This window comes from Cheilinus undulatus, linkage group 14 (assembly GCF_018320785.1).
Source record: "Cheilinus undulatus linkage group 14, ASM1832078v1, whole genome shotgun sequence".
Classification (NCBI taxonomy): Eukaryota; Metazoa; Chordata; class Actinopteri; order Labriformes; family Labridae; genus Cheilinus; species Cheilinus undulatus.
In genome coordinates, this window is record NC_054878.1 from 13843673 (window position 1) to 13867712 (window position 24040).

At 39.8% G+C, this 24040-nt stretch overlaps 1 protein-coding gene across 3 annotated transcripts in view; it reads left to right on the top strand.

Annotated features, from left to right (window-relative positions):
* The window catches only part of LOC121521870 (centrosomal protein of 128 kDa), a 95157-nt gene that overhangs the window by 44848 nt on the left and 26269 nt on the right, over positions 1 to 24040 (top strand). For all 3 annotated transcript variants that reach the window (XR_005992896.1, XM_041806047.1, XM_041806048.1), the window contains 3 exons: positions 614 to 778; positions 13470 to 13529; positions 15920 to 16112. Coding sequence is in view for 2 of the 3 variants with exons in the window: in XM_041806047.1 (XP_041661981.1) it covers positions 614 to 778; positions 13470 to 13529; positions 15920 to 16112 (418 nt within the window). In the remaining variant the exon portion in view is untranslated. The remainder of the gene's footprint in view (positions 1 to 613; positions 779 to 13469; positions 13530 to 15919; positions 16113 to 24040) is intronic.

Genomic DNA, 24040 nt, shown 5'->3' on the forward strand with positions numbered 1-24040 from the left:
ACCACAAGGGCATTTCTTTCATTCCCTTAAGATGTCTCTTATGGTATAAGCATGGTTCATAAGGTTAAGTGGTGCAAAATCAGCACTATTTTTAGAGGGGCCTTATCAATACACCCTTAGGTGTTTTACAGCAGCAGATGAAGTATTGAACCTCTCTGACAGGCACCTGATAAGTTGTTAAGGGCTCTTTTGGAGGATCCATATATTGATTGGAAATTGGGTGAAGGGAGGAAGGGGCTTTTATTAATGTAACATGGTTGTTTATTATCCCAAGCACAGGATAATGATCCACGACCCCTGGGCAGCACTGATCAGATGGTTCCTGTGCCTCGGATACATCGATTGTGTGTCCTGGTAGGGGCCCTGAACTTATTGACAGTGGAGTCCAGGAAAAAAAACTTAACTAGGTCTGTTTGTGTGAGAAGGACCTTCATGACTCTCAAGGTCTGTCTGTGATCGTCTGAGTAAACTATAGGAACTACTGAACTGATCTGCTAAAAGCAAACCTGGATCTCTCCTCTCTTTAAGTTTCCCTCAAAAGTCTCCTGCCGTGACTGTTGTTAAAAACATTAAAACACAGTTATGGCTAATATGCACCTACAATCCTCCACAGGTTAGATCAGGTGAGCAGAGACGTGCCTCGGAGTCCGAGCTGATGAAGCTGAAGGAGAAGGTTTTACATTTGGAGAAAGACAGAGAGGCAGTCCTTACCTCCTTGGGTGAAGAACTTGATGCAGCTTGTCGCAGCCTTGCAAGGAATGGTGAAGACAAACTGCAGGTATGTTCATGTATCACTTAATTTTAATTTTTTGTTTTACATGTATTTGTATGTCTGCATGTGTTTGTATAGAGCTGCAGTTAGTGTTTTTGCCTCTATGAAACAAAATTGCTTGTAAATATGCTCTGAAAAAATCTAGACATCATTGTTCCATCCCCTTGAGCAGAGCAACATAAACAACCCTTTGGAGTTGTCCAGCATTGGTCCAATATTGACCTGTATTTCAGCTGTGATGGTCCACCAGTTCTTAAGGGAAAACAACGACCTTTGGATCCATACTTTCATCAATGATCAAAGTGATTACTTTGTCCAGTGCTTATACAAAAATAACTTAAACAGCCAGTTTTCTTGCTAATGCTTTGGTTATTAGAACACACAGCATCTGCATCCAATTCCAGTGATGATAGTCATTACAAGAACCAAAGAATTTAAGGAAGTGTAATGTAAGATGAAATACATGCATATGTGGTTCGGACATCCAGAGCCTTCCAGTACTTGCGCTCCACTTAGATACCTCATGCTGTAAAATGGCCTCATTGCCAAACTTTATTTCCTTTGTACCATTCCCAGAATGGTACAAAATTGGAGAAAAAAATATAATTTATCATAACAAATACATAAATCTGCAAACCACTAACAATCAGCAATAAAATGTGCATACACTGGTCAAATGATTCTTAATTTTGGTTATAAAATCTCCCAAACAAATGCAACACTTTAGTTTAAGATGACCCTGTAACTTAGACCGAGGAAATGGAGCAAAACCTTAAAAGCTCTTTTACCATAGGCAGAGCGAGTCTGGCAAATGTTATACGTGATGAATCCATGACACCAAAGGTTACAGCTATGAACAGATTTTGGAGTCAGCAGAGAATAAGGTTGTCAAAATGTTCAATACTTCCATACTTTTTCAATACCACATGCTTTTATCAAGTGATTCTCAACTGGACTAGCATCAGGACCCACCACCACCTCTTAAATGAGCAATCCCAACACAGAATCCTCCATCAACTCTGTCTTTACCAAAGAATATTAATGTTCATAGGATATATTTCACGTTCATCTGGGAAACCTCTTATACATAGTGTTTTTAAGGAGAGCTGTGCAAAAAAAAATCTCTGAAGGTCATTAGACGATCAACCAGAGACAAAATCAGAAACCATCTTTAGCCGGTTTCATGGGCAGTTGTCAGGCAGATAAAGATATTTACAGCCAAAACTCAAAGTGATCTTACTACGGCCTTCTTCCTGTTCATTGCCGAGGTTTGTTTATCTACATAATTCAGCACTTGCCATGTAATTACACTGCCATGTAATTTAGACAGTGAATATTCATGTGATCATAGTGGATGATGTCAAGCAAAGCTTATCTCTGGGGGAGTTTAGAGCTATGGAAAACTATGCAGGGACATCACAACAGTGGTATTAGTTTTTTAGCTGGTCCTTGATGCATGCAATAAAAATGCCAAAACAAAGGAAAGTGCAGATAGCTTAGCAACACAAACACTGATGCAGCAGCCCTGACAAGGACAGGCCTACGCTGAGCAGAGGGTTGAAGTTGACTTTGAAGACTAGGTAATCCTACCTATGACTATTCTTAAGGCTGGCTCAGACTACACTAATTCAGTCAGATTTTTCCCCTGACTACAACGTTGCAGCTCATCACCCAAACTCAGCCCTGTTTTGAGCATCAGCATCACTACAATGGTCTTGTAGTGTTACATATTTCACAATGCATCCAAGACTCCTCTCAATGCCCCAGGACCACAGCTCAACAAGACTAGTATGTCAGAAATTTTTCTGACATATTGTTTAGTTTGACACCCTGACCCTACGTCAACAACGTGAATCCTGATGCCTACGAGCAAGAGAGCACTTGCTGCTCATCATTGCATAATCATTTACAAGAGTTCCTATTTTTTCTTCCTCCGAGAAAATAATGTGTACATTTTCTTCCCTTTTCGTTATCACATGCATACCTTAAGTTCTGTCTGAAGGAGATCCAGTCCATGTTGTCCTCCTCTTTATACATCCATTATTCTTATCCATAATCCATAAGTGTTTCTTGTTTGTTATTTTGTCCCTTTATGATAAAGGAGCGCTACAATCACTTTGAGCACTTCTGTTGTAGAGTGAGTGACAGCCCCTCCCCTAAAAGTCTGACATGGTGCCGCTGTGAACAAGCAAAACAATTTAGTACTCTGATAGCACCATCTCTGTTAACCAAAGCTGGGAGTGCTTGCTTGGGACTTTCTGGCTAATCTGCCGCCGCAGTGAATGTAACTTCAGCTGTGGGAAGGGCCATTGACAGGAGGAGAACGGCTCTGAATTATCTGCTGTTGACGTTTTTCTCTTCTACAGGACCACGATGGTTGGATATTATGGTTTTAAGCTAGCAGTTGAGTTCACCAGTTTATAGAACTAATACTGGAGGATTGATTAACAATAGCATGTGTGTAAGGAAAAGCTCACAACTTTTATTTGGGTTGTTTAAACAGCTTACACAAAGACAAATATGTGAATGTCTTTTCTCAGTAATTTCCGGGGTCTGGTCATGTGTAATACTGTCAAGCAGGCTGTAACAGGGTAACTATAGCTCAGGGCTACTGTAAGGCTCAGTTTCTACTTTCAGTTTCTGCTGTCTTGGACTCAGGTCAGATTTGGACAGAAAAGTGTCTCCAGCCCTGCTTTGAGCAGACACAAAGGTATATCACAGTGTTTCTGTTTTGTATGTTTTATTGCTTTTAAAACCAGGTTATTTGTCCAGAAATAAAAAAAAGTCTAAAGCAAACTCTGCTGGTGTCATGTATCAGGATATTTTGGGATTAGCTAAAACATGCATATCACAATAAAGAGAGACTTAACTGTCTTCATATATATATAGCAGATCTCCATTCCACCTAAACACACCATTTAAAAGGCTTCTTTTGTTTCACCAGACATTGTGCAGGGGATTTATTGGCAGTTAATTCATTTTACTCAGTGGTGATAAAATTTTCATTGATCTGTGGGTGATGTGTTCTAAAACATGGGGGGGGGGGTGATCTGCACTGAACAGGGGTTAGATATGACCTGTTGTACCACTAGTTAAGCCACTCCTCATTGTACCTTTTCTTGTCAATGAAAATGGTTTTAATGTGACAAAGGCAAGCCAGATCACCCGTAATGATCAGTAATACATTTCACTTTCAGAATTCCAGATATAATTGTTCAAGATCAGTGTAATAAGATAACCTGACACACCAGAAGGATTTGTTTTACACATCCATCTGGAAAACCTTCAATATACAGCATTTGGGAAAGGGCAGAGCCTTTGAAAAAAAACTCAGAGGGTGATTGCAGGAACGTTCTGTCTGTCACATTTTTACGGGCCAATCAGAGCAACAAACAACACGTGATGTCGTTGCCACTACCGAGGAATACGCGATATAGAACTGCATAACACAAACCATGGTGACTATAGACATGTCAGTACACGACTTTTGACGTTTTTGAAAAGAAACAACTCACTGCTGCTCTTTGTTCTTTTAATGAAGAAATGTCGTCAAGTTCTGATAAAACTGGCGCTTTAGCAGCATCTACGCTAATGTCTGCCGCCATAACTGCACTGGCCTCTTGTTGCTGCTTGTTTGCATCACGGCTCCGTTAGCCCGAAAGTACTGCTGTCACTTTCTAACCAGGCCCAAACAGTTCAGTTTCCGTGAGAAACACGGAAATGGGCGTATCCATCTGCTTTGCGAGGTTAGTAATAAGATATAATCATCATGAATTGGAAGCTTGCTCAGGTATGAATCATACACATGACAAATTGAAGCCTGCTGTGCACATTAAAGTTCCCAGTGTATTTTGAGAAAAAAATACTTCTAAAAACCATACAGTGCTGCCCAGTGTTTAAACACTTGTACACTGATGAACACACAGTACATACACACATGCCACTTTGCTTGGAGCTGCTTTCCTCTGCTGCTCCAGGCTAATGAACCCTGTAGGCTCTTATCTGCTTATATAGATTCCCAAATCTGGTCAGGTAATGCTGCAGCCAGACATGAGAGCCAATCTCTAGCTTCATCTATAATCTGTCATATTGAAAAGAAGTCAAACTTGCTAGTGACTGGTCTAATGAGGGGAATCATTAACAGTTAAGGGTTTATTAGGTTTCACTTACCTCCTGGTAGCCTCCCTTCGTGTCTGTAGAAGTAATGATCCTAGTTAGAGAGTTTGCTGCATGTTTCCTAGGAAGATTTTAAATTACCTTTAAATCTTGTGAATGAGATTTTGTTTTAATGCCTGTTTTTTCTTCTGAAAGGTTAACTTACTCTTATGTAACAGTGTCATCAATATACCAGTTTAAAATGCTAAGACTTGGGCTCTTGTTACCACATTTGGTAATAATCCTGGATTTAAAAAAAGCAGCGGTACTGCTCAGAAAATAACTCTCGTTGAGTGGCGGTTTAATTCAAGAGACGACTCAAATAAAGATACAAGTGACTTACAGAGGTGAGCTGTACAAATTGCAGGCTGTGTATGTAATTCACAAGTATCACATAAAACCTTTTCTCAGTACTTAGTGGAAGTCCTTTGGCAGTAATCACAGCCTCCAGTCTTTTTTAATATGACGCAACAAGCTTTCCACACCTCTGTTGGGGGATTTTCTGCCATTTTTCTTTGCAAATCCTCTCAAGCTCAATCAGGTTGGATGGTGACCGTCAGTGGACAGCCATTTTCAGGTCTCTCCTGAGATGTTCTATAGGGTTGAAGTCAGGGCCCTGGCCCAAATAACGGTCTTTACTGATAGAGAAGGACAGTGGACATAGTGATGAGAAATTAATCAAAATTTAGATTAAATAACAGTAAGTCCTATTGCAGTTTTCAAATTGCAGAAGATGCAATATTTCTTTGACCTGACATGTGTTTCATAATACTAGTTTGATTCAAGTTTAAGGTTTTTTTTCTAAAACAGTTTGCAAAAAAATCCTCCTTTTCTTGTTTTTATATATTTGTCTGTTTAAAAAGGAGAAGACATACAATCATTGTTACTTTCAATACATATTGAATTTACAGTAAGTCAAAATAAATACAATTAGATATTTTTCAAAATTGTTCAGCCCTAGTTTAACCAACCAAATATCATGTTCTTTATAATATAGGATGATTTATAGCTGTTTTTTACAAATGCATAAGATGAGGAATTTAAAAAATTGCATTAAAATTACAGTATGAAGGGGGTCACAATTAGATTATTTTCACACATTTGTTAGCCCTAGTTGGAAACAGGGATAAGAGATTGGGGGAGACATGCAGGAAAGGAGTCACAGGCTGGACTTGAACCCGGGGTGCTTACATACATGGATGTGACCTAACCACCATCAGTGCTCCAAGGGATAGGATTTTACTGTAATTTCATTACTTGATTGATTTGATTTGATTACTTTACTTGAATTACTCAAGTAATTTTTATTATGTCTCACCATGTATATTCAGTTAGAAATACAGTTACAAATGGAATGTAAATCAGTTAAAACTCTGAGGCCTAAAACAGCATGTGCTTTCTCTGAAAGTTATGAAACATTACTTCAGTTATGACAGCCACATTAAGTCCTCAAGATTGAGGCACACCTCGTAGATGTAGGCAGCCCTGGTTGTCTCTCCCCTCCTCTCTTACTCCTGTTTCCAACTCCATCCCCTGCCCTATTCTATGATTAAAGGCACAAAATGCCCAAAAATACATTTTAAAAAGAGTACTCTTATATTCGCACTGATCCCTAGTTTATAGTGCAGTGTTTTCTCAACCAAAATGTTGATTTTTGGCAACACTGCTATAATTACTATATCAATATTTTGCACCACCTTCAGTCTAGGACTGTCTTGGGTTACTTCCCTGTCCATCTCTATCTTCTCTCACTTGTGACCTACTTCCTGTTCACATCTATTTTCTGGGCTCAGCTGGCTCAGATGAGTTCACAGCATGTCATTTCAAAATGTTTGCATCTGAATATAGCCTGGGACATTTGTCAGTTTTTATTCCCTCCTCAATCTTCGCTGTCTTCCTTCACTTAAAGCTGTCTAACACTGTGCTTATCTCTATGAGAATATCTTGATGTGTCCTTTCCACGTGCTGGTAGTCTAAACATCTCCACCATGTGGTTCGCTCTAGACTTCTGCATCTTTGCCATTTTCTTAGCAGGAGGTGAAACAAACTGTAACCAAAGCCACACAGTCACCGATTCTCTCTGTGTCTGAAAGAGGAATATAAACCATGCAGTCGCGCATTTAAATTAGCAGTGGCAGACACTTGGATTCCACAGCAGTGCTACTGAGAAAATAGTGGCATTTCTTTCTCTTCAACCCCACAGACAGCACTTTGAACTCCCAGCCTACTTGTTCAGTTTTTCAACAGTTTCACCTCCTTTTTGTCTGCCGCTGTGCAGAGTTGCTTTGATGGTTCAGGAAAAGTAAAGAGAGCGAGAGGCACAGAGGCATGTTTTATCCTCCCACACAGTCACACGCTCTACCGTGCGGTTGTAAACTCCCTGAGACGGGGACCTCTGCACAGCATCACGCCAATGCTTTTCTTTGAGCTGTCGCGGCAACAACTTGGGAAATTCATTCTGCTTGGATCTGGTATTGAGTGACGGCTTGAAAAAGTTGCCTGACACCTGCGCAGTGACAGTGTTGTTTGCCGAGACTCGGGAATGAATAGGTCCAAAAAATCCTGCTGTGTGCTTTCCATGTCTGTTGATCATGCGTAAACATCTTACCACGAGGGTGCACTTGAAGAAACACTTGCACTTTTTGTTGACTTTGTTCACAGCTGTGTGCAAGTATGTGTGCATGAGTTTATGTTTATGTTTTGTGTTTTTTTTTATTTTTACGTGTGGCAGGATGGGAGATAGGAGTTTTTTCTGGCTGTTTGTGTGTTATCAGGGAGCCAGGATGTCTCCCTATGAAAGAATTTGTGCATAACTCTTAAAGGTTAACCTTTGGGCAAAGAAGAATTATTTAGTCATGCAAGACAGTCTGAGTTTTAGCATTCACTTTGTTAGGTGTACCATGGGCTACATCTAATTAGATCTACTTGTTATGAAACTTTTACAACCCCCAAGTCCAAAAGAAGTTGGGACATAGTGTGCAGTGTGAATAAAATCAGAACACTGTGATTTGCAAATACTTTTCAATATATATTCTATACAAGACAGCAGAATGTTAAGCTCGAGCATCTTACAGAAAAGTTGGGACGGGGCAATAGAAGAATGGTAACGTTGTGGAATGCTCAATTAAGTATGTTCATTGGTAACAAGTGATAGCACCACTATGTTAAAAAGAGCTCTCTTGCAAGGCATGATTTGTGAAAAAGGCTGTGGGCAAATAGTCCAACAGTTTATGGATGTTTGTTAAGGTGCAATTGCAAAGAATTTAGAAATTTTACATCTAAAGTCCACAATACCATCAAAAGATTCAGAGAATGAGGAGAAATCTCTGCATGTAAAGGAGAAGACTGAAAATGAACATTGACTGCTTGGGACCTTGGATCCCTCAAGTGGCTCTGCATTAAAAACAGCATCATTCTGCAATGGATATTACAACCAAGGCTCAGGGACCCCTCAGAAAACCAATGTTAGTTAGCACAGTATGTTGCTGCATCATCAAATGTAAGTCAAGCCTCTAACATACAAAGTAAAAACCATATATCAGCACCATCCAGAAGTGTTGCCAACTTCTCTGGGCCCAAGCTCATCTAAGATGGACTGCCATGAAATGAAAAAAGTGTGCTGGTGTGTTTCAAATTGTTATTGGAATATTATTGGCTGTTTAGTCCCCCAGGTTAAAGAGGAAAAAGAATGTTACATTGTAATTTAGCAATGCTTTTGTCCAAAGCGATGTACATCTGAGAGTTAGTACAACACAAGCACAGATTTGGGCAGGAGGGAACAATATCAGTAAGTGCCACAAAGTGCATAAAGTCAATTTGGATGCAGGTGCTGCCATGCACAGGTGCTAGGGCTATGTCCACGTGTACAGAAGCATTTTTGGTTATTTTTTAAATTGTTTTCCTAAAACCATAGGCATTAGGAATGAAACAACAAATCACGAACATGAGACCTCTCATTATTATTATCATCATCATCAATGACATCGTCTTCACCAACATATATTGCAACAAAGAATAAAGTCCTAGGTCTTTCACAAAGAACTGGGTAGGGCAGTGCAAGCGAAATATGTTTGGAAACTCATTCTACCACTGGGTACAGGAGAGAGGAGTCTAGTTAAGTGCATAGTGTTCTTGAAAGAGCTGGGCCTTTTGCTAGGTGATTATTACCAACACAAAGCTTAAAACCCAACACCTGTGATGAGGTGTGTATTAGTGCCGATTGCATGGGTAACATCTGTGAAGGCATCATTAATACTGAGAGGTGCATACAGGTTTTGGAGCGGCATATGTTATCCATTCAGACAAGGTCTTTTTCAGGGAAGCCACATTCTGCATGAGTTACAACAGCATGGCTTCACAGCCAAAGCTTGGTAGACTGGCCTGCATGCAGTCCAGCCCTGTCTTCCTTTGAAAATGTATGGAGCATTATAAGGTGTAAAATGTGGCATTAGAAATCCCAAAGTGTTGAGCAACTTAAGATACTTCAAGCAAGAACGGGAAAGAATTCCATTTTTTAACACTTGCATGCTACTGTTCCAGCATTTTTAGTACATGTTGCAGGCTTAAAATCCAGAAATGTGTATATTTAAAAAATCAGTATGTACCTTGTCTTTGTGCTGTATTCAACTGAACATAGATTGAAAAATATTTGAAATTCTGTAAATTCTATTTATATTCACATTTTACACAATTTCTCATCATCATGACAGTTGGATTTTTATGCTATATTAATGCATTGACATATAGCTCATGTTTGTATGGCCTACAGGCAGTGCAAGATGTTGGGCTTTATTAAGATTGAATCAACTCGGTATCATGTGCCACAAGTTCATGTAGCCCTGTACCTATACATAAGCTGTGATTGGTCCCCTGGTGGCATCATTTTGCCTGCGCTGATAAAACAGTTTCGCCGTCCTCTGCTTCAGCTGATTTAGCAGCCGTACATTCAGCCAACCTTGCCTTTTCTTGTTTGCAATAATTGCAGTATAATCAACTGCTGTTCAATATTTATCAGCACCAGCTCACAAAAATATGCCAAACAGAGTGTTTGTGTTAATGGAAGAATTTGACAGTAGTGTAAAACCTAAAAAAGCTTCAGATGTCAGTATTGTACATGCACTCTTCATCCTTTCTTCCATCTTGCTGGCATGGATAAATCATCTTCTATTTATTAATTTTCAGGAGTTTGAAAGTTTTTACTTTAGTCAGCTGTGCTGGAAAGCCTGGGCTTTGATAGTACAACAGTGTTAAACAGCATAAGGTGGCTGGATGGCTCAGTGGTTTACATCTGACTTTGTTGCAGGAGATTGGGTGTTTGAGTCTCATTGAGCATCCAGAGTAGGCCCTTGGGTGAGGTTTTTAACACCGGAAACATCTGTCCCAGATGTGTGTGGCTTTGGACAAAAGTGTCTGCTAAAAGGCATTGTAAATCCATTATAGCCCAGACATTTCAAAAATATTCAGCCTGACCTTCATTCAGCAACATGTTTTAAAAGTTGTTTTCTTCTCTCAAGGACAACCACGGACTGTGGAAAATTAGCCTGATTCATGTCAGTCATTTGGTTGCTGCTTTTGAAGACAATCCACAGTAGATGCCATGGTGAAAATGCTTTCTCAAACTAACTTTAGATAACTGAGAAGACAAAGAGGTGGAGCTGAGTTGGGTCTTAAATTTCCTGATAAACAGCCACAACATGCTGACTTGCACTTACAGATGTTTCAGTGCCATTTTTTCCTTCCCAATACCGATTCCGATACCAAAGATTTGGGTATCAGCTGATACTGAGTACTGATTTCTAGACTGACTGTGCTGTGAAAAACTGGTGCATTGTTTTAGCCCTAAAGTGAACTCAGAACATGACTTGATAAAAGAGTGGTAATGTTTAGCCTCTCTGTGACGCTTAAGATTGTTCTTCCTGCTACCAAAGTAACAATCATACAGAGGGCCACATCACAGGCTCTCTATCCATGTTTGTCTCCATTATACGCTATTCAGGCCGTCCCCATAATGATCCATACACCGTTTGACACAGCATGACCTGAGGACCAAACAGCATGCCATTGGTTGACAGCCCCTTACAAAGCCAGTTTGGTGGTTAGCATTCAAGCTAGCAGCAATAAGGGATTGAAAATGGAAAAAGACATCCAACATCAGATCTTCCAGTCTAGATTTAATCTTTAAAGTCCCCAAAAAGTCACTTATGTTCGAGGCTCGCTTGAAATGCTTCCTTAAGGGCTATGAAGGCATGAAAAGCATTAATGGAACAAGGCAAAGGCTAGCTTCAAGAGGGAAAAAAATAAGAGGCTATAATTCATGCTTCAAAAGTCATTTAGATTTTAATAACCTGTGTACCTTCTTGCAGGATACAACAACACTGGACCCACAAATACACACAGTGTGAATCCACAAAGACATTAACTATTCCAACCAGAATCGGGTTTTGAATCATGTAAAGAAGTAAATGGTAAATGGGCTTGAGTCTGTTTAGTGCTTTTCTAGTTGTCTGACTACTGAAAGCGCTTTTTCCTGCCCATTCACATCCTTTCACTCCATTCACTCCACATTCACACACTGATGGCAGAAGCCAAATGGAAAATGCACACTTCCTCTGGAGAACTGGCTATCAGCATCCATACCTATTTGCACCCCACTGACAAAGCAGTGGGAGAAAATTGGGGTTCAGTGTCTTGCCCAAGGACACATTGACATGGCTGCAGGATCTGGGGATCAAAAACATAATCTTCCAATCAGGGGCTGACCGACTCCACCCACTGATCCACAGTCACCCCTACATGTTTATATCTGCTGTTTAAATTGACATTTTGTCATGGGGTGTGTATATAACTTTTACAGTGCTTCTGCAGCGAGCCTTAAGTGAACACTTGAGGATCTACAGTTTTTTGCAATTCTGCATTTTGATTAAATATTTCAGCTACAGAGGTTATTGCTTAGGACGAACCTGACAAACTTGACTTTTTACTTAATATAAATCTGCATCATTATGTTTCGACTTCATACCCCCAAAGTAAGTAGGAATGAAGTCACCGTAAACTTTTTGTCTACTGTTGATCCGAACTGAGACTGAACAGATAAACAAATGCCACTCGGATGTTATGGACCAAGATGTGCCACCATTTTTGCCCACAATTTAAGTTTGCATGTAAGGTAAAGTCTTGCCTAGAAGTCATTCACTGTGGAGAAATAATTATTCATTACCAGAGACAGAAATCCTGTATGAGATGGTGACAGATGATGACTACTGTAGGTTTACTGGATTTCTGAAAGCAATATGAACAGAGCTTTCCATTACACACGATGGTTGAAAGGCATTAGGTAATGACAACTTTTAATGGAAAAATCTTGGGACTGTACAACAACTTTGAAGTGTTTGGCCCCTGAAATCTCTGATTCAGCAATACATAACTGAACTGGTCTCTTTGGTATCTGAAGTGGCACATCCACTTGTCCCTGTTTCCCGTGCTATGAATGCTACCCATTCTTGTTTGAGCAATTAACAAAGAAAAACTCAATTATTGGACAAATTAGACAAAGTATTTTTCCTTTATCTTGATCAATCTGCTAGATTCTGTTGTTCTGCATACCCATTGTACCTTTTTTCAACACCTTTGTTGCAAATTCAGTCATTCCAGTCAAAGTTATTACAGTGATTTACCCAGGTGTCTACTCTGTCACTCTCTGTAAGAATGAAAAATAATAAGCAGCTGCAGTAGTTAAATTGTAACTCTAATGGCCTCTGAAAAGACGGAGGGCTGATTGACTACACTGTGTGATAATAACTTGAACATTAGACACTGCGTTCATCTCCTGGTGTGGAGCAAGAAGGTAATGATGCATAGGTGCTATATTAACCTCTGGTGCATATTCAACATATGTAGCAGACATATCTCAACAATTACAGTTCTAGCAGAGCTGAGCTTTTAGCACAGTGCCTTCTAGTTATTCATGTATCTGATTGTCCTTTTTTCTTATGAGTGTATGTTGTGTGAGTGTTTGTGTCAGTGTGTGTCAGCAGTCATTAGGAGTTGGCAGACAGTTTGTATTGCTGATGCTGACAAGCTTGTCTGGGAAGGATGGAACATACTCCCTGAGCTCATTTTTATGACACACACATAAAACCTCAGTGTGTGAGTGCCTGCGCATGCACCAGTTTGTGTACTGTCACAGGCAGTTTAACAAACATGTACGCCAATTTAAGTTGGCAGAAGCACTTCTTCACAAAAGTTAAGGTTTTGACAGGAAGCTGTTTTTCTCATTTTCATCCTGTTGTTTGTCCGTCCATATTTCGATCACTTCTTTTGTTTTTTACCTTTTAAATTTTATATCTCCTACTTTTTCTGGTCTTATAGATTTAACATGTCTAGACAAAAAACAGTACACTCTAAAAGACTTTACTTTAACATCTCTCTGCTTTCTTTATTGTAGACTTGTTTAAGATTTAAATTATGAGCTGAATTTGTATCACGTATGCTAACAAAGGCTGTAAAGCTCCCATCTGCAATAATTTCTGTTGTGCTTTAACAGGCGATCTCCCAGAAACCTGGATTAGTGAAAGACCCACACCGCTGGCTAGCAGAGACAAAGGTATGAACATGCAGCAGTGCTGCCTTCTTCACAAGTGATTTGGCAATACAATTAATCATATAAGCTAGAAAACACAATATTAACTATGTGACACTTACTCTGAATGTCTTGCTCTGTTAAATGTATACCATTGATAAATGACTATGGTAAATAAGTAATACAGTGATCGTTATCTTTGGAGTTTACAGTTAAAACACATCCCCTGCACATAAGAAACAGTCCTCAAAGCATACAGTTTGGATGTGATTTTTAACTGCAGCTCTTTCCTGCATGCCTTCCCTCTTTCCTTCCATTTCTTACTCTGGCCTGTCTATTAAATTAAAGCAAAAAAAAAAAAAAACGTTTCAACATCTTCATCAGTCTTAGATTGTACTTGGCAGTAAGGGTGTACAATATGGGAAAAAATGAATGTATCACAATCTTTTTTTTTTTTTTCTGGATTACAGTCTCAATTTTATCTCGATTCTTTGTCTTATGGATTTTTATGAAATCCATGAATGATGAATGGAAAAAAGTGTTTCTGAAACAATATTTCAAATGCAGAAATGTTGACAGCGAAAGAGGGAGGTTGACTGGCTGCTCAATATGACTAAGGTGCTTAAATAATAAACCAAAATTGGGTGCTCTTGGAGAACAGGGGGGAAAAAACTGTCCAAAAAGGAGGAGAAAACCAGGCACTCCAAACAACAAAATGAGCAAATGAGGAAGGAAATACTAAAAAGCCTTTATTGTAATGGCCAAATACAAATTTGGACATTTAGCAACAACGGCTCATATATTTCCATGGCAATGGCTGAGGATCAAAATTAATGGTAGAATTTCACTGAAAACTGATACTGAACATAATGTATTTTCAAAAAAAATAAAAATAAAAAAAAAACTAATGGATGAAATAGTATACATATTTTGTCACATATTAGATTTGGATATTAATAATGCTCAACTATCTTCACTTCGTAAAACAAGCTGACAAGTTCTGTTGAGCGAAGTTAGCGCAAGGATATATTGCTGTCCAACGCTCCTGATGCCTTGCCGTCTCCCTCTTTCTTTGTACCCTGCCTATTTCAGTTAAAAAAAGGAAATAGGAGCAGGGCAACAGGGAAATAATGCAGTGCAGCACTGACCACATGCTGTCAGGATACTACAATAGGAATCAATGTAAACTAGCTGATTTTGTCACTGACTTTCTCTCACAACAAATGGAGTTAGGAAAAGCTGTTGGATCCATACGTTTTTGGACAGCAACATATATATTTTTTTATCTTTTGATTCTATTTGTCACCAAAATGGACTTGAAATAAAACAATCAAGGTATGACTACAGTGTAGACTTTGAGCTTTAATTAAAAGGATTTCGCAAAGAAAAAAAACAGCATTTACTATTTAGAAATTACATCCATTTTCATTCAGATTACCTCCATTATCAGGGGCTCAAAGTTTTTTGGGCAAACTAACTTTATTAGAACTATAACCTTAGTTTTTAATACTTGGGTCGTCACTTACTTTCCCTCCCTGGAGATACTTTACAGGCCTTACTGCAGCCATCCTCAGTTGCTGCTTGTGACAATGATATTCTGTACAAAAGTAACATGATTATGGCTGTCCCAGTGATCCATAATACTGAGTGAAAAGGTGTGAGGACAGTTCAGATGTTTATCACCATTATAGTCCTGTCAACAGTGTTTTCAGAGCACAGAGCATTTACAGGAATAAAACACGAGAGAACAAGAGCGATAATTGGCTCCCTTGTTAGCCATTTTATGTTGGTAAATTCTAGACATGATTTACAGGCTTAAAGAGCTCATTTACAACTCTCAGTTAGCCAATAATTTTCCTTGGCTGTAACAAATCTTTGTAACTTTCTCACTGTAAGCACATTTATATTGCCTGTTTAATTAGCAACGCTCTCTACACAACTTAAACTGGGTTATTGTATTTTTGTTTTTCTGAACTTGAGCTTAAAACCACAGGCAAGGTTTAATCGACAAAATGATGGTGTAATCGCAAACAATGATGTGAGGATTCTTTGTTCTTGGCGATTTTTTTTCCAGGAAGAACACCAGAAGTAGAGAGAAAGCTCAGCAGGGAGTTCAGATGTAATTTATTTTTGTGATGATTTGGCTTTAACTAGGAAACTGTCCGTATTTGTTTTTTTTAGCAGTTTCGATGATTTATTTGAGATGCTGTTCTATCCTTTCATTATAAGGCTAGAAATGTGCACATATAATTAAAAAAAAAGATATCCAAAGCCAAAAAAAGTGTCACAATAGCATTGTACCTTTGTCTTTGTCATACTTCCTTACATGTCTGAATTTTTCAGCGTCTAAATAAACCTACATAACCATTATCAGAAACACTTTCCATTTCTTTTGATTTCATTTTTCTATCCAGACAAAACTGTGGTGGCTGTGCGAGGAGGTGCGGGAGTGCAACACAAGAGAACAGCGCCTAAGGAAGCAGCATCAACAGACCAGGGATCAGTTAAAGGCCCTGAGGCAGAGCCGGGACTCAGAGCAAACAGAGCTCCAGCTGCGCCTGGACCAACAGGAGAAGCTGCTGCTCTCCCTCAGCACTGAAAAAAGAGGTACAAAAACAATGTTTGATTAGCAAAATGCCTTCATCCTTATTGTACCCACACTGAGGAAGCACGTGGGAAGGCAGTGTAGGATTTATGCGTATGGATCTGTGTGGTGTTTTCCACTTAACAAAGGTACTGTCGTCATCAAATGAGGCCAGTTAGTCACATTCCCACACCATTCAAATGCTACAGCACAAAATCATGTGAGACTAATCAGGCTTTGTGTTCTTTATGAGGCAGCTAATACCTGATTTGAAAAAGCATGGGACATAAAATCCTTCTGTTCAGTTTTACATGTTGAAACAACGTAAGGGTTCCACCATATTGAGCTCTGTTCCTTTGTGTTAAACAGCTAGCTCTTTTAATTGATTCATACAGTTCATGCACAGACTGTCTTCTCTCTCTGTCATTTACATTTAATCACATTGTTGTTAAAAGGAACTCTGCATTTTATAGCATGTTTACATTATTAAGACAACCACTTGATGTTACCACCCAGAGTGCAAGCATTGCAATCAATCTCAATAGTCAAGCATAGGTGGCCTTTCTAGTGTGTGTTTTTTTAATGAGAAATAAAAGAAAAAAATATTAACTAAATAAAGTCAACATTCTGAGCTCCTTTTAAAAGCAATAACTGGTGAAATACCCCAGTATTAAGTGCTGAAACCATGCACTGTCAATTTGTGATAACTGAAAGATAGGAGAAGTGAGTATAAAACTAGGGGTGCACCGATTGCAATGCAATTGCGATGCAATTTTCTGGCCGATCACCGATCTTTAAAAAGCCTGACCTGCCGATTCTGATTTTGGCCGATACCGATTTTTTTTATAACTGACAGCATATACCTTCAATGTTCCAATCTTATCTTATTGAATAACATTGAACAATACCCGTGAAACAATACAAACTTGTTGTTTTAACTGCACATGAGGTAGTTCCCTCAGATATAAATGAAAAGTTTAGAGCATTGCTGTCCAAACTGCTAAATTATATCAGTTCCTTTAGTCTTTCATTTTTCACATTTTAGTAGGTGGAGGCATATGAAACTGATCGTATCCACTGATCTTATTTACAAGGATCGGCCGATCGCCGATCTCCTAAAATTAAGGAAATCAGTGCCGATACCGATTTTGGCCGATCAATCGGTGCACCCCTATATAAAACACACAACAAAACTTCTTTTCCTAATGTAATGACAAGCGCTCAGGGAGGTAACCCCAATTCCCAATCATCCCTTCATGCTCTACTGATTGGTCTCATAACTTGCCACATATCCCAAAGAGGCCAACACAACTCAAACAGTATTCCCACCTTCAGCAGGAACATTTCTAAGTTTCCCAGGCCCTGCTTATATGAGGTAGTTGCCACATTGCCATTGAGTCCACCACAGCCCAGTTAACATTCCCAACTTAACAGAGCCAGGCTACATTCGTTAGCTTCCAGGTTATGACAGCACTGGTAGAAAGAATTGGACAAACCTCGTGTGACGTCAGTCGTCTGCTTACAATAGGCGGACTCAAACGGCTCTTGAAGCCAATCCGTGGAGGCTGCCATATTGAAATCGCTGTCTCAACCAAACTTTGGATCAACCTAATGGCGCGCCCACTAAGCACGACTTCTTGTCAGTCTGCTAGCTAGCATTCTGGATGACAGAAACAGAGTCTCTGCCTGCCAAGCTTTCTGTCAATCAAATGAGATGCACCAATCAACTTTCATCTTAAATATAATCCAAACGATCTTAGTACAAAAAATTCACCCCCCCATAGTTGGAGCACGATAAGACACTAGCTAATGAGACATGTTTGGTGTTTTGAACCAGGCTGTAAACAAGTTTATTTCTAGTGTCAAAACCGGCTTTTTAACGTGTTCAGACGGGATTTCCGGTGTTCCTGCAGCCAGCCTCAAGTGGACACTCGCGGTATAGCATTTTTTTGCACTTCCGCATTGGCTTCATTTTTCAGGACCCGAGGTTGCCGCTTGCTAAAGATGTAAAGAAGAAAGAAATTAAGTGACATGTTGAATTGTCATGAGAACCAAATGAGTTAACAATGGCAGAGACAATCAGTCATATTGCTGAGACAAGACTGACTCTGTTTCCCAAAAAGTTAAATTTGGTTCTGGTTACATGTAGATAGACCCAGAAAATGGCTAACTCATGTCCATGTAAGCTGCATTTCCACCAGGTGGTGCAGTTTGATTGAGTACAGTTTAGTATAGTAAACCCTAACATAGTTTCCACAGACACATGTATCCTCACTTGGTGGTTACATGAGACATCACAGGCAGCACTTGTCTCTGCCACTCCTTCTACTGAGAGGCAAAAAACTTTTACTGGTGACAGGAATCAGGAGTGAATAGTGAATAATCCGTTTTCACCCACTCCTCCCGGAGTAGACAGCTGTGTTTTGTAGCCCGGCTGAGCAGTCATGTCATTGCAAACCCTCTATTGCATGTGTAGCTCCATCCTTTTGGGACAGATAGGTGTGCCTGGCACTTCTACGGAAGGGCGCCAGAAAGGTAGGACAAAACAGGTCAGTTATCAAGGACCCTTTCCTACTTTTGATCATGTAAACCCAAATAAATGCATACTATGCAGTACCAAACTGAAATTGACCACTCAGTGGATCCAACCTATTGTTCTCTCACAGTCCCAGATGAGACAGTTCACAAATCCAAATCACTTATTTCTATTTGTATACTCTACTACAGTAAACTTCAGTGTGGCAAACAGAGAGAAGTGTGTTGCTCTTAAACTGCCTCTGTTTTTCTTCTCTTTTTTAACTGGGATTCACAAAGAGATACTAAGTCATTGTCACCAGAATTTTAAAGCTATTTTAACCAACTTTGAAATTCATTTAACTTTAAGTTTATGTAACATTTTTTCTCTAAAAAAAAGTCATCTTACTTTGCCTTAAATGCCTTGGCAAGTAGCATGTTGGCTAGCTGTTGCTATGTTTGCCAGCACGCCAACAGTGCCAAACCTGCTGTGTCACCATTATGCCTTTAGTTGAGGGTTGGGAGTGTCCATCATTCCCCATTTAATTCTTGGACAGTTTTGAGTGTGCCAGTAGTATACTGCATTTTCATATTCCTCTCAGTTTGAATACACTTTGTGCATTTATGGACTTAAAACATTGAGTATTTAGTACAGAAGTATGTGATTTGGAACACAGAGTGTTAATGGTGGCCAGCATATGGACGTCATCACAGAGTTTCACTTTCAAAAAATCTCCAAAACAGAATGTGACAGAAAAACCTACACACTTGACATTTTAGCTTGCTTGGTGACATTTCTTGACAGGGCTAAAGCCAGTAGGTGTTGGCTTAGGCTGCTGTGTGTCCCTTTATGTATCTTCACAGAGCATAGCTCTTCTCATGAATATCTAATGCACGGATACAAACTTTAGCCCATTTAGACCTAAAGTGCCATGAAAAACTCCCTCTAAAACATAAGTGTTTTTTTAACAACCTCCATAACCCAGTGTTTTTGAAAATCTGCACAGCTTTTTAACATTTACATGAATCTTTATTTCTCAACCTCAGAAGCAGATAGGGACATAAAATGAAAAAAAAAAACAAAAACAAAACTTTGAAGGCTTAATTTCTTGATTTACTGTGAAAAATTCTGCTTGTTATATGAAGTAATATTTCGAACCACAGACATCCTCCTCTATAAATATGTGATATCCATTTAACCTTGGTCCCCTGTCACATTGTAATCTAGGTCGTGGTCAGTGTTGTCCTTGTCAACTAAAACACTCTGTGTTCGACCTCTGTGTTTGCCTCCTCTCTCAGGTTTTCCTGATTGCGTTAGTTGGTGCTGTGTACTAAACACAATAAGATCATCCAAAGAAGCCAACATTACATTAGGTCTAAAAAGTAGAAGCGCACTAGCGTCTCAGATCAGGTCAGGCGTGGGGGCATATGCTGGTTATCACTTTTCTGCATGAACCTTGGTCCTATACTGCTCTGGCCTCCTCATGGCTATCCTCCCAACTGCCTCCATGGATGCCCTTGGCATCTGGACCAGCCCACCAGATCCTGGGCACCCAGTATGCAGTGAGCTGGGTCAGGCCTGGGAAAGTGTGTCCTTAAAAGTGCAGCTGACATTCTTGTATTAAGCAGCTGACCCTTCCCATTCCTGCTCCCCTGAGCACGTCAGCACGGTCAACATACGGTCTTGGCAACGATACTGAAGATGCGCCAAAGCAAAGGTTGTCACAAAGGCGTCTCTGGCCATCAGTCAACATCCAGGCTTCTTAAGAGTACAGTAAGACTGGAAGGACTAAGGACTGAAAGATTTTCATCCACATGCTCTGATACCAGGAATGCCACACTGTCTTGCTCAGGGAACCCATCACCCCATGTGCCGGTTCAAGCCTGTGGTTGACCTCAGCCTTGCAGTGAGCCGATCAATGGATTACACTTCCAAGATAGGCGCATTGCACTACAGCTTCCACACTCTCACCATTTATTGACACAGATTCAATGGCAGCATCCAAGGCATCCCAAAATACCTGGATCTTTGTTTTGGCCCAAGGGACGCGCATTCCCAGTTCTTCAGCCTCCAATCTCAGCAAGTTAAGAGCCCTCACAAGAACATCTGCAGTCTCAGCAAGGCTCACAGTGTCATCGCCAAATGACACTCCACAGTTTGCTGCCCCAGTTACCTGCCCCATTGTTCAGTGAATGCAGGTATTGAAGAGCATAGGGGCTAAGACGCACCTGCCTCACCACAGAACCAACTGGAAAGAAGTCACTAGTGTCTCATCTGGTCTAACTGGGTTAAAGATGCATGACTGAAAGTTAAAATCCTAAATCCCACCGTAATCAAAATGTGAAGGAAGGGTTATAAATTCAATTCATCTTTATTTGTATAGCACATTTCATACAAATGTAGACTCTATGTGCTTTACACAAGATAAAAACAAACTGTAAAAGCAATAAAAACTTAAACAGTCCCCCCCCCCCCCCACACACACACACACACACACATACCCTCACATACACATACACACACAGAATACAGCTTGTGTTGTTCTCTTTTTCAGGACAACATATCCAAAATGCAAAAGTACTGTAGGTCTAACGGTCAAAGGCACGAGGAGTCACCCTCACCTCCCTTTAATGGTGTTTATTCAAGTTCGAAGTATTAAAGGGGACACATTATGCAGAAATCACTTTTCCAGGCTTTTCTAACACCAATATGTGCCCCTGGCTTGTCCACAATCCCCTCGAATACCAGAAAAATCAATTCCCTTTCTCCCTCTCTTTCTCCACATTTCAGAAAATGTGTGCTGAAACAAGCGATGCTCAGATTTTACTCCTGGTGACCTCACCAGGGGCGTAAGCGCTCGCCCCCAGGTTTGGTTGGCCTTCCCCCACTTGAAGGAAACTCCTCTCTGATCCTCTCAGCCACCTGTTGAGATGCTGGATAGCTCAGTGGTTTACTCTGCAGACTACAGTCTGGGAGGTTGATGGTTTGAATCCCAGTCAGGTCCTAAACTTTAAATAAAAGTGTCTGTAACATCAGGTGTGCTGCATCCATTTCCTGAGAGGGGTGTGGGCAGGGGTGGAGTCAGACAGCTAATAACCATTTATAGCCACAGACACAGAAACAGCTTGTTCTGTGAACAGCTGAAATAGAGGGGGTTTTAGACATGCAAAAACCTAATACTGGAGTATTTTTTCAGCAATAAACTTCACAGGCATGTTTTGGGGACCTCTGAGAACAATATAAACTTGTCTTTCAAGGGTAAAATATGTCTCTAAGATTTAGTGCCAGCCACACCCCTCCGTGCTAGCTCTCACCGCTCATCATACTCATACCCTGTAAAAGGCTGAAAAACAGGTTTTATGCCAAAGCCAGAGCTGCAATTAACATGAACACTTAACCAAGAAAACTGTGCAATATGATTTATTATTGTGCAACAGGTCTGGATTGTATATCACATGGTAATATATGAGGTATATTCAATATGCGGGGCGTTCTATGCAGTAAGTGTCTGTGCAATATAGAGTTTTTTCGTATTTTTACATTTTTATTGTGTTTTTCATTTTCTGGTCTTACTGTTATTAAACTTAATTATTTGTTTGAATCTTTTTCTATGCCATCTGCACCATGGCAGCCACCAAGTTTTATTTTACTGCACTTGTGCACTGCATTGAAAAAAAGGTCTGCTTAAAAAGAAGAAAACAAAGATAAAAACTCTTCTCAAGAGATGCTAGAACAGTGGTAGTGAAGGTGAGAACCCCATTTGGACAGGAGTTCACCCCAGATTAAGAGAAATTGGGTGTTATTAGAGAATAATTTAGAAAATGGGCTTGTTTTTGCTGTCCCTTTAAGTCCCTTTTTTATAAATTGTCTCCTAATGAGCTGTAACTGCCAGAGGTAGAACAACTTGTTTTTTGCTCTTCATGAGGACAATACAGGGAAATGGGCCTAATTTGTGTTCCATTAACAAAGAGATAAGAAAGCGTAAAGAAACGGCAAGACCACAAAGGGAGAAAATGGAGCCATGGACAAGAAAATGTTAGGCTTACACACGCAGTAAATTGTCTTACTGTAGTGCCACAGTGTTTTATTGTGGCCCTATCATTTAAAAGCCCAGGCGCTCCAGCAGAGCCACCATTTAACACTTTTCATGTGTGTGTAATTTGCATTGTGCATGCTTTTTTCTTTATAAAGTTTTTGTTCAAATGCACAAGTAGATGAAACGTTTTTTGTTAAAGTTATTATTCTAATATTATCAGCAAACTGTGCAATATTCTTATTTTAGAATAAGTGGGAAGAAGCCTTTTAAATTGAAACGCACACTAATGTCAGTATTTGTGTTCTTAAGAAGGTCAAATTTAAACCTAACTCTAGTAATTTTTTTCATCTGATGTAACAGTAGATAAACTAAACTAATATCACTGTATCCTTTCTAGCTGTAAATAAATGAATTCATGTGAAAGCAAGCCTTGCAAGGACAGGCTGAGAATATTCATCATCCATTTTTCTGTCTGGTGTTTGAACTTGTACACAAGTTTGGCTGAAACCCAATCTCCACACTCACAGACGGCTTTCGCTGCTTTCAGACTTTGAGGTACATTCACAGTAAAAAGATGAGTGCTTTGCCATCTCACTGACAAATCATCAAGTGTATGAGGGCACTGATGCAGACTAAAAAATGCCAAATTACACTTTTCACAAGTCCTCATTTCTGCAGTTCTCCCTGTGGGACTCACCCAGGGTTCATTGCCAACCATGTTATTTGAAAGACATCCGACCCTTTAGGGAATTTGAGCAAATATGTATATACTGAAGTCATGTCTAATTAAGTTTAATAATCCTGTATGTAAACAAAGTAAACATGTACATGAGGGGAAACCCAGTGATAACATCTAGCGTAGTTATAGGTTTTTATAAGTGGTTTTCAGTATTTAGTTCTCATTTAGAGCACACTCACCGGCCATTTTATTAGGTACACCTTGCTAGTACTGGGTTGGACTCTTTTTGCCTTCAGAACTGCATTCATTCTTCGTGGCATATTTTTAACAAGGTGTTGGAAACATTCCTTAGAGATTTTGGTCCATGTTGACATGATAGCATTACGTAGTTATTGCAGATTGGTCGGCTGCAAATTTCCTGTTCCACCACATCCCAAAGGTGCTCTATTGGATCAAGATATGTTGACTGTAGAGGTCATTGGAGTACAGTGAACTCATTGCCATGCTCAAGAAACCAGTTTGAGATGATTTGGGCATTGTGACATGGTGCATTGTCCTGCTGGAAGTAGCCATCAGAAGATGGGTACACTGTGGTCATAAAGGGATGGACATGGCCTGCAACAGTACTCAGGTAGGTTGTGGTGTTTAAACGATGCTCTGGTGGTACTAAGGAGCCCAAAGTGTGCCAAGAAAATATCCCCGAAACCATAACACCATCGCC